Source organism: Propithecus coquereli, unplaced genomic scaffold (genome assembly GCF_000956105.1).
Source record: "Propithecus coquereli isolate 6110/MARCELLA unplaced genomic scaffold, Pcoq_1.0 Scaffold665, whole genome shotgun sequence".
NCBI lineage: Eukaryota > Metazoa > Chordata > Mammalia > Primates > Indriidae > Propithecus > Propithecus coquereli.
In genome coordinates, this window is record NW_012152674.1 from 91,736 (window position 1) to 102,426 (window position 10,691).

At 38.0% G+C, this 10,691-nt stretch overlaps 1 protein-coding gene across 1 annotated transcript in view; it reads right to left on the reverse strand.

Moving 5' to 3' along the window:
* The window catches only part of PRR14L (proline rich 14-like), a 78,014-nt gene that overhangs the window by 19,657 nt on the left and 47,666 nt on the right, over positions 1–10,691 (reverse strand). The window contains exons 5-7 of the mRNA XM_012660434.1: positions 9,555–9,626; positions 8,730–8,901; positions 8,088–8,194 (exon numbers count right to left, since the gene is read on the reverse strand). Coding sequence (XP_012515888.1) covers positions 8,088–8,194; positions 8,730–8,901; positions 9,555–9,626 — 351 coding nt within the window. The remainder of the gene's footprint in view (positions 1–8,087; positions 8,195–8,729; positions 8,902–9,554; positions 9,627–10,691) is intronic.

A 10,691-nucleotide genomic window follows, 5' to 3' on the forward strand; every position in this document is an offset into this window, starting at 1 on the left:
TCACTTAGTAGAATGCGTTCCAGCTCTATCCAGGAGTATACAAGAGTGCTATATCACCATTGTTTCTTCTTTTTGCTTTCTTGACAGTATCCTTTGAGGAACAAAGTTTTAATTTTGACAAAGCCCGATTTCTTTTTTTTTTTTCTTTTGCTACTCACACTTTGGATGTCATATCCAAGAAACAACCATCTAATCTAGGGTCATGTAGATTTATATCCATGTTTTCTTCTAAGTTTTTTATAGTTCATGCTCTTATATCTAGGTCTTTGATCCATTTTGAGCTATTTTTTTGTACAGTAGTCCTCACTTACCTGTGGAAGAATATGTTCCAAGACCCTCAGGGGATGCCTGAAACCTCGAGTAATACTAAACTCAATTCCCATCAATCAGAACATGTTTACGTTCATGTCTTCTACCCACAAATGTAATGCCTTTTCCATCTTAACTGAGCACGTATACACTGAAGCTGTAACTTTTTCAGTCTGAGCTATGACAGCAAAACTAGTACGACTTTCTTTTTCCCCCTTCACAATTTCATGGATAGAAGATTCATTCTCATTGCAGATCTTAGCAACCTCAGCATATGATTTTTTAATTCTTTATTAAGTCAAGAACTTTCACTTTTTCACTTAAAGGAAGTACTTGGTGGCTTCTCTTTGGCACATCTGAATTACCAGCATAACTACTTTTGGGCTTTGGGGCCATTATTCAGTAAAATAAAAGTTACTCGAAAATAGCACTGTGATACCACAATAATTGATCAGATAACTTGAGACGGTTACTTAGTAACTAATGGGCAGGTAGCAAAGACAGTGTGAATCCACTGGACAAAAGGATGATCACATCTGTCTGGAGCAGGATGCAGTGAGATTTCATCATGGTAGTCAGAATGGCATGCAATTTAAAACTGATGAATTGTTTATTTTTGGAATTTTCCATTTAATAGTTTCAGGCTGTGGTGATCCGTGGGTAACTGAAACCTCAGATGGGGGAACTACTGCATAAGAGTATCCAATTTTGCATGTGGCTATCCAGTCATCCCAGCACTATTTGTTGAAAAGTCTACTCTTTCGCCATTGAATGGTCTTGGTACTTTTGTTGACATCACTTGACCTTAGATGTGTATTTCTAGAGTCTCCATTCTATTCCATTGATTTATAAGGCTATTCTTATATATATGCCAGCATCATACCATATTGATTACTATAGCTTTGTAGTAATTTTTCACCTGTGATTTGTTTTTTATTTTAGTAAAATATATAAAACATAAAATTTACCATTTTAACTCTTTTTAACTGTTCATGTGTAAACTTTCAAAATGGGGTAATGGAACCTTCCACTTTGTTCTTTTTTCAAGATTGTTTTAACTGGCCAGGCGCCGTGGCTCATGCCTGTAATCCTAGCACGCTGGGAGGCCAAGCTGGGAGGATTCCTTGAGGTCACGAGTTCAAGACCAGCCTAAGCAAGAGCAAGACCCCATCTCTACCAAAAATAAAAAAATTAGCCAGGAGTGGTTGTAGGGCGCCTGTAGTCCCAGCTACTTGGGAGGCTGAAGCAGGAGGATCACTTTATTAAGGTTTTATTTTGACTACTCTATTTATATTTTTAGAAATTCTATACAGTTCCATTTCAAATCTATTTGGTTATTTTTGAGTGTATCTTGCTCTATTATTCATATTTTCAATCTATACATATTTCTTTAAACATATAAAACATACTATATTCTTCTCTAATAATTCCAACATCTGAAGTCTTTTCAGATTTTATTTGTTACCTACTATTTCCATTGGCATTTATGCATGAAACCTGGCTTCCCTCCACCTTATTTACTTTACTCTGAGTTGTTTCACATTCCTCTAGCTTTTATTTAAGGCCAGATTTGGAGGTGGTTTCCTCAAGAAACTGTGTGTTTCTTCCAGGAGCTTCTGGGCACTACTGACCTGGGACCACTGTAAAGTTATCCTCAGCTTAAAGCTTTTTTCAATCTATCCAGGTAGCATGGATTCAGGCTGCAAGTCCACAGGAAGGCTAGCCTTTGGCTATTAATTCTCAAGGGAAAATTCTTTTCCTCCACCCTGTGCCAGGATTTGTGGAAGGTAATTTCCTTTGTTGTCCTCTTGGGAGTTGGGGAGGGAGGGTCAAACTGGGTTAATTTTGGTTCATCTTCATACTGAAGTTATAGTCCTTTGGGGGGTGTATGTCAATTTAATGTGCATGTGTGTGTTTTATATGAGGCTTTCATCTTGGTAAGGTCATAGATTTCATCTCTTGTCACCCATGAGGCCAACGAAAATTTAAGTTCAATGTAACCCTGATTTTGTAAACGCCCTCAAAGCAAAAGTTGGCTTTAATGCTCATTTATCTCTCTTCTCTCTGGATTGCTACTTTCATTTAGCTTTTGGTTTCTGAGAATTCTTTATTCTCCCAACAATTTACTGAGGTCCTTAAAGACTAATACTTTGCAAACACTGTTATTGGTTTTTAAAGGGAAAGGTAGCAAGGTAACAATCTACCGCACTGCTAAAACAGAAGTCCTAGTAGCACTTCTACCCTATATATTCCTAAAGTCACAAGGACTACAGTGAAATGAGAAATGAAGTAGAAGGTCACAGATGTAAAGGTTTTGAACCCCATCAGGCATTTGGGGTAAGTTCAAATTCAGTTCTTGAGAAACTATGTCTCTCCTTTTATAAATGTTTATGGAAGACCTGACTGCAGCTCTGTCACTAAGTGGCTTTATGACAAATCTTGGGGGATTGAATCTTCAAGATTAATCTGGCCATGCCATTTTATAATGAAATTGTGGCAGAAATTTAGATGAATCACCTAAAGTTAATGCACTTTTCATTATGAAGAAGCAGCTCTTTCATTCAGAGCTTTCATTGAAAACTGCATGAGGCACAGTTTTGATGCTGAGATGTGCTGATATAACTAAGCAGGATATAGCAATAATTTTTTATGGTACCTGTTTTCTGGCCTAGAAAATGACCAGGGAACACTAAATCCCTAGGATGACCAAATTGCTTGGGTGACAATGGCTTTTATACTCTGACCTAGAAGGAAGAAATCTATAAATAAGGTCCAAGACAAAATATCAGGCATCTGGGGCCAGTTCAAATTCAGTTTTTGATAAACTATGTCTCTCCTTTATAAATGTTTATGGAAGACCTAACTGCAGAAATTATTTATATAAAATACAGAACTCTAAAGAAATTTTTTCCCCTCTCTATTTTAAGATGGGGGTCTTGCTAGGTTGCCAAGGCTAGTGTTGAACTCCTGGGCTCAAACGATCCTCCTGCCTTGGCCTCTGGAGTAGCTGGGACTATAGATACACACTATTATACCTGGCTTAAGAGATCATTTCCCTGAAACCCCCACTACTTTATACAAATGGTAGCATTCTATAGACAGTACTATTACCTTAGAACACTATCAACATTGGTATACAAATACAAATCATTCTGGTATACAAAGAACTAAATCTTGTTTTCTTTTTTTAAAGACTGCATGACATTTTATTCTTTTGATAAAGCCCTTGAAATAAGCAATGTGTTATTACTTACTTATCAAACATTGTGTCTTTGCCAATTTGACAAGTGCAAGTTAATAGTAACAGAGTATTTTTTAATTTGTGGTTTTCTCTCTATGCATGAGAATGATCATTTTTCCGTATGTTTAAGACCCATTTGTATTTCCTGAATGGACCATATATTTATATCCTTTGCCCATTTTTCTAGTAAGATTTTCATTTTTTTCCTTATTAATGTTTAGAGGCTATGTGCATATGAGTATATAGAAATTAGTCCTTTGGGATACAAATTTATATTCTCACTTTGCTTTTGGTACTTTTTTTTTTCCCAGCAGTTCTTCATTTTTATGTAACATATTCTTCAATCTTTTATTTTATGGCTTCTGGATTTGTAGTATAGTTAGCCATTTTAATTAGAAATTTCCTATGGTTTCTTCAAGTATTCTTAGTTTGATTTGTTTACATTTATATCTGATTCATTTGGACTTTACTCTGGTGAAAGGTAAAAGGTATAGATCCAACTTTATTACTCTTAAATGGCTACCCTATTATTCCTGCAGCAATTTACTGAATACTCCATCTTTCTATCATTGATTTGAGAGGACATCTTTGCCATACACAAAATTTCTCTATGTATTTGTGTCTATTTCTAGACTTTCTATTGGTTTGCCAATTTATATATTTATGCTCTGGCTCATTATTGAGAATTTATATTTTAATATCTTTTAGGGCTAGTACTCTTATTTCACTCCTTCTCCAAGTTTTCCTGGCTATTCTTGCTTCTTTATTTTTTCATTTGAACTTTGTGACTGTGTTAAAACACATACCTTTCCATTTATTCAAATCTGTTTTTAAAAAGAACAGCTCTTGGTTAAGTGAATAATGTGTTCAACTTTTACTGTTCACTGGAATATGCCAATCACCAAATTATTGCTTCTCAATTTCACCTTTGGTACCTGCTCAGTGATAATGGAATCTTGGGTCCTTTAAGCATTTCTCCTCTACAGTGAGTTTGATGCTAAGCTTTGTCAGTAGAAGGTGCTGGAGGAACAATGCAGGAAGGAGGTAGGGAGCTTCTCTTCCTGGTTTGGTGAGGTTTTTTTTTTTGTAATTGAGACAGGGTCTCTGTTACTCAGACTAGAGTGCAGTGGCGTCATCATAGCTCACTGTAGCCTCAAACTCCTGGGATTAAGCAATCCTCCTGCCTGAGCCTTCCAAGTAGCTGGGTCTACAGGCGTACACTACCGTGCCCAGCTAATTTTTCAATTTTTTGTAGAGACGGGGTCTTGCTATGCTGTCCAGGCTGTTCTCGAACTCCTGGCCTCAAGCAATCCTCCTGCCTCAACCTCCCAAAGTGCTAGGATTACAGGCGTGAGCTACCTCACACAGCCTAGGTGAGCTTTGGTTCTTGCTCCAGCTGCATGGTCCATGCGTGTATGGAGAGGTGTCAGGAGCAGGGAATCTGGAGGGGCTCTGACCTAGCTATGTGGCTAGAACACGTAGTCCCTCAGTGACCTTGCAAGTCTTAGCATGGTGACCACCTTGCTGCAGGCTTCCCAACACAGGTAGGGTACCTCAGGACTTACATCCTCAATGGCACCCTGACTTCCTAAGGTTTGTTTTCCGTGGCCCTCCTGAAGCAAACATCACGTGCTCTAGGCCTTGCACCACAGCAGTGTCCCAACACGCTCCACATGCCTGCCCACCAGCCTTAGCTTGTCTGTGCTCCAGAAGGTTGCTGTTCTTTCCTGCTTGCCCAGCTCCGGCCTCTGCATCACAACCATCCAATGGGCGGCAACCATACCTTCTCCAACCAAGTCTCAAGTCCAACCTTGGGGAGGTGGTGCCCCTTCCAAGTTTGTCCTTCCTTTGGTACTCACCCTCAGCCATAATGTATCTAGCAGCATTCTCTTTACATGTATGGCTACTCTCCTATCATAGTTTAACACTTTATATTAAACTTCTGCTCTTTAAAATACTGTGTGGTTTCTGTCTCCTGACTGGACACGAATGGAAATCTGATACTACAGTAAAAACCCAAAAAGCTACATTATATTGCTATTATACACCCTAGACCAGCGGTGTTTACACTAGTGTACCAAAGACTTTCCACAGAGTATACAAGAACCTAGCTTTAGGGGAATCTATCTCTCAATCTTTAATTTCTAAAAGTGATACATCTGAGAAGTTTCCTGAATGCTCTTGCAAGTTTCTCCATTCCCAAAAATTCAGTCCCTATCCATCCTGAATTCTACCTTTATGTATAAATCAAATCACTGATCTTGCTAAGCCCTCTTCAGTGATTAATGGAATTACTGTAAATCTATCTTGGACTTGTTTTTCCCCATCTTACACACAGTTCCATTAAAAGAGAAGAGTGGTTCTGGAAATAGGGTTTTTGGGCCAGCATTAGGATATTCTGATTTCAGGTACCTTGTGAAAAGGGTTGTCAGAGTAACTTTGCGTCATTCACCCCAATTATCATCAAATAATACTTACTTAAGAAAGAGACCCTAATTAGGAAAGAGAGCTTCAAACACTACAAATAGTTTGTTCATGTATTTAGTTGTATATAATTTTTTAAGCTATTCTCGTCTCATTATTAACAGTATGCCATCAATTAAAAAGAAAAGTTTCACTTTCCTGCAGACTGTGTATAGCATGGAAAAAAAAGTTCCATTCAACACGTGATTTAAATATATATACATATATATGAAATATATGTAACAAGTGTTTATACTCCTGTTAACAACAAAAAATTCTACAATGAGCTGCCATGCCAATTGGTCTGTTGCAATACACGTTTCTCCTATATTAAAGATGGAAGCAATAATGAGACTTCTGTTCTGATTTTTTATATGATTCTTAATCATTAAAAGTCTGCTAACAGCGGCTGGGCACAGTGGCTCACGCCTGTAATCCTAGCTCTCTGGGAGGCTGAGGTGGGCGGATTGTTTGAGCTCAGGAGTTCGAAACCAGCCTGAGCAAGAGCGAGACCCCGTCTCCACTAAAAATAGAAAGAAATTAATTGGACAACTAAAATTATACAGAAAAAAATTAGCTGGGCATGGTGGTGTGTGCCTGTAGTCCCAGCTACTTTGGAGGCTGAGGCAGGAGGATTGCTTGAGCCCAGGAGTTTGAGGTTGCTATGCAGTGAGCTATGATGACGCCATTGCACTCTAGCCTGGGCAACAGAGTGAGACCCTGTCTCAGGGGGAAAAAAAAAAAAAAGTACATTTGAATAAAAGCATTTTATCAAAAGATACCATAGGTTTAGGTAAAGATTTATTAACAAATCTTATCTTTTCCAACCCCCTTTCAGTAAATTGGATTGAATATGGTAACTCTAAGTGCAAGAGTAACTACAGTATCAGGCATTTGATACTTACTGGAACTTTTTGGTGTCCTTCCCAGACTCTAAGACAGTAATTGCCTCCAATGCTTGAGTTATAGAACCTTTGTGATTCACTGCTTTTCAATTCTTTGCTTTCATTAAATATAAGGAAAACATATAACTTGAAAGCTGAAAGAATTGAATGACTTTACTATATTAAAACTCTTTCCTCTCTAGACTACTTATTTATATAAACAAGGTTCTTCAGACATACAAATGCAAGATAGAATACAACTGATATTGAATCCTACTTCATTCTAATAGTAAGTACTATTCAAATCTAAGATATCTGAAATTATTTTAAAAATTTCTCTTGAAAAGACATACGATAAGGGTGACCAAGAAAAGATGTGTAAAATAAAAATACAATATATTAAAATAAAAATCACAGGGGAGAAGTGGAACAACAATCATCACCATAATTAATGGTTAACTGTTTATTGCATTTGTGTGAACTATTATTACATTATAGTGTGAAGCACTATAAAAGACACAGTACAGATTTTTTTCTCAAATATTGTCTTAAGTGTTGGGGATTCTTATTCATATTTTACACATAAGTTCCTGAACCTCAGGAAGGTTAAATAACTTGCCTTGGGTTACTTAAGAGACGCTGTAAGGCTTCCAGTTGCTGATAAGAAATGAAGGTGTGAAATCAATCACAAGAAAATATAAGTCTGGAGAACTTTATAAAAAAATTAAACTCAAGACATTTAGGTCCTTTCCCAGTTTAGTGTACAGTTTAGTGTTGGGAGCTTGGGCTCTGGGGGTGGGTAATACCTGTGACAGACAGAAACCATGTGTGCCAGGATTGACACAAGGACTTAACACAGGTTTCTAAACCACTGAGTCTCAATATCCTTACCTAAACGTGGGATGACGACAGCACTCACCTCCCAGTGTCATTGGAGCATGAACTGAGATTGTGTTTGCAAAGGGAAAGTACGACATCTGGCACAAAAAGCTTAATCTAAATTATTATGAATGCATTAAAATATCCGTACACACCAATATCCAGCCACATTACTAATTAATTCTTTACGATAAATTCCTAGAAGTATAATAAATGACTCAAGAGTATAAGACCACTTAAAGGGTAATTATATTCTGCCAAACAATTCTTCAAAAAAAGTGAACCTAGTTTGCATTAGAGAAGGAGCTTACCTTTTGGGTCGAGGAAGGCCCATGGGAGTAAGATTAGGATCTGGCCTAGGAATGGTTTTCCGGATGCGAATCTGTGAGACTTTCTTTGGCCTCTTCTCTGGCTCAGCCTATTTTTAAGGGTTAACAAGAAAGATGGTCAAATTGTGAGACATTTTGTTTGGGTTTTTTTTCTTTTTTGAGACGGGGTCTCGCCTTGTTACCCAGGCTGGTCTCAAATTCCTAGGCTCAAACGAACTTCCCACCTCAGCCTCCCAAGACTGCAGGCGCACACCACTGTGCCTGGCATATCGTAGGACATTTCAAGTATATAAAGTCCCCTTTCTAGACATTCAAGACATTGCTTCCTCAGTTTACAGGTGATTATAATAAGTAGTTTATAACAAAGCTTCCACTCCTACACCTGCTGTGTTTTCAGCAACTACCCCCTTCATATTATTAAAACAGAATTGTACATTCAGTTCAGATATTGAGATTATTGGTATGAGAGTCTGTAACTCTTGGAGACAGCAGATGTTGCAAAACTAAAAAACATTATCATTCACTCGTCTTTGATTATCCAGTCCGTACCTATCATGTGATAGGAGTCGATGATGGCCACCTCCAATGTCCTGTCACCTGACCTCACCAGCACTTTACATTTACCTCTTTCTGCTCTGGAGGGCTGCTCTGTGGGCAGGGACATGCTACTGTCACACCATCCAGCTCATCAAATCCAGGAACTTGGAACTCAGAGGCTGAAAGCAGGAGCTTGCTGACAGCTGATTCTGCTACCAAGACAGACTTTGGTACCAAGGCAGGGAATGGAGGCTCTAACCTAGCACCATGTAGAGAAAGACAGAAGAAAAACATGAAAAGCATTTCAACTTCTTAATACTCAGACCAGAGCTGAAGCCTTTCCTTCTTTCCAGGAATGATTATCACTAGTCAACCTGTTTTCTAATCACTTTTGGACATAACCTGTGCCTACACCTGTACACAATTATAAGAATGTGGTCGATCCATTTCATTGGTATGGAGTTTTATAAGAAAAAAATGTAAAAAGGAACAGACTTTTTTAGGGGAAGAAGACATTTAGTGAACTGAACGAATGAATAGTGCTCAGATGAAGTCAACCCTATCCAGAGGCTGAAGCTGGCTAAATAACAGACATGAAAAAGCTTGAGAGGCGACTTCTGGTACAATAAGCTGGCGAGTCATTTTCACCTTAAAAAAAATAAATAAATAAATGGCATTGATTACACATCCCTAGTTGCTACTTGTAATAGAACACATTTGAATCTCAGAGTTGTTTAATCTGAGAGATGTAGATCAGGTTTACAAGGATAAGAGGTCACAGTCACGCCATGCCTGACCCATGCCCCCCCTACACACGCATGCAAGTGCATTTTCAGATCTCTCTCTCTCTCTCTCTCTCTCTCTCTCACACACACACACACACACACACCCCTCAAGCTCTCCTGTGCTTACCTCATCTGACTGCCGCTGGTATTATATGCAGCTTCCACGCCTGGAAGAGGCACGTACGGTAACATGGTGTGGCTGAAGTGAAGTAAAAGTACAAAATCAACAGGTCAGGGCAGGTAGGGATAACAGGAAAGGCTCTGATGCCACTGGGGGTATTAGCACATGATACTCAATTAGAGCCCCAGGAAGACAAGACATGTCAGTTACTTTGCATCCAACCAAGAGAATTACATTTATGTGCCCATCACTGGAATTGGGGGCAGGCTGACAGGAAGATTATTTTCTAACATAAATGGAAAGAAGGTAGAGAAAGAAATAACGAGGACAGTAAGAGAAGGGAGGGAAACAAGAATGACTTTGAACTCCTCCTCCTAATCAAGTTTTTGAACATATATATTAAAGATTTTTAAAAAAATAACTTAAAGATAAAAAAAATATTATATTACTCAGCTCTGTATTAATTCTATAAGAATAATAAAAGCTGCTAGTTTCTATAACCTTACAAAAAATAAGAAATCTATTCTTTTCTTTAAAGCCAACTGCACACAAAACATGGCTACGCAGAAGAAAGCTGTTATGAGTTAATTCCTTTATAATTAAGTGTTATTTTTCTAGATGAAAAACAGTATTAATCGCTTCTAGGTAAAAATACATGAATAGGTGATGTTGGAGAGCTTTTTATGCCTCTCAAAGTAAAACCTACGGTTATCAGAACTTGTTACTAATAACATTAGTGTCACTAAAGTTGGTATACAACCCCTCACTGCTAAATTTGACTGGCAAAAAAATAAAAATAAAAATAAAGTAAAACCTAAATCACTTTCTACTGAATTTAGAACACAGTACAGGTTTAATAAGTAAGACATTTGTGTGATGACCATACAATTTATCTCCTCTCAGAAGTAAGAAAAATTTGTTTAACTGCTAAGAAAACTCAGATAACTCAGGTTTCTAGAAATGTTTAATGCCAACTTGGGTTTCCCTGAGGAGCACCAATAAAAGGAATGAGAGGCAGAATGGAACACTGGCAAAGCAGCTGACTGAATCAGGGACCAGGAGCCCTGGGTTCTAGTTCTAACTCAGTTGAAACCTTACTTAAGAGATGCTGTAAGGCTTCCAGTTGCTGATAAGAAATGAAGG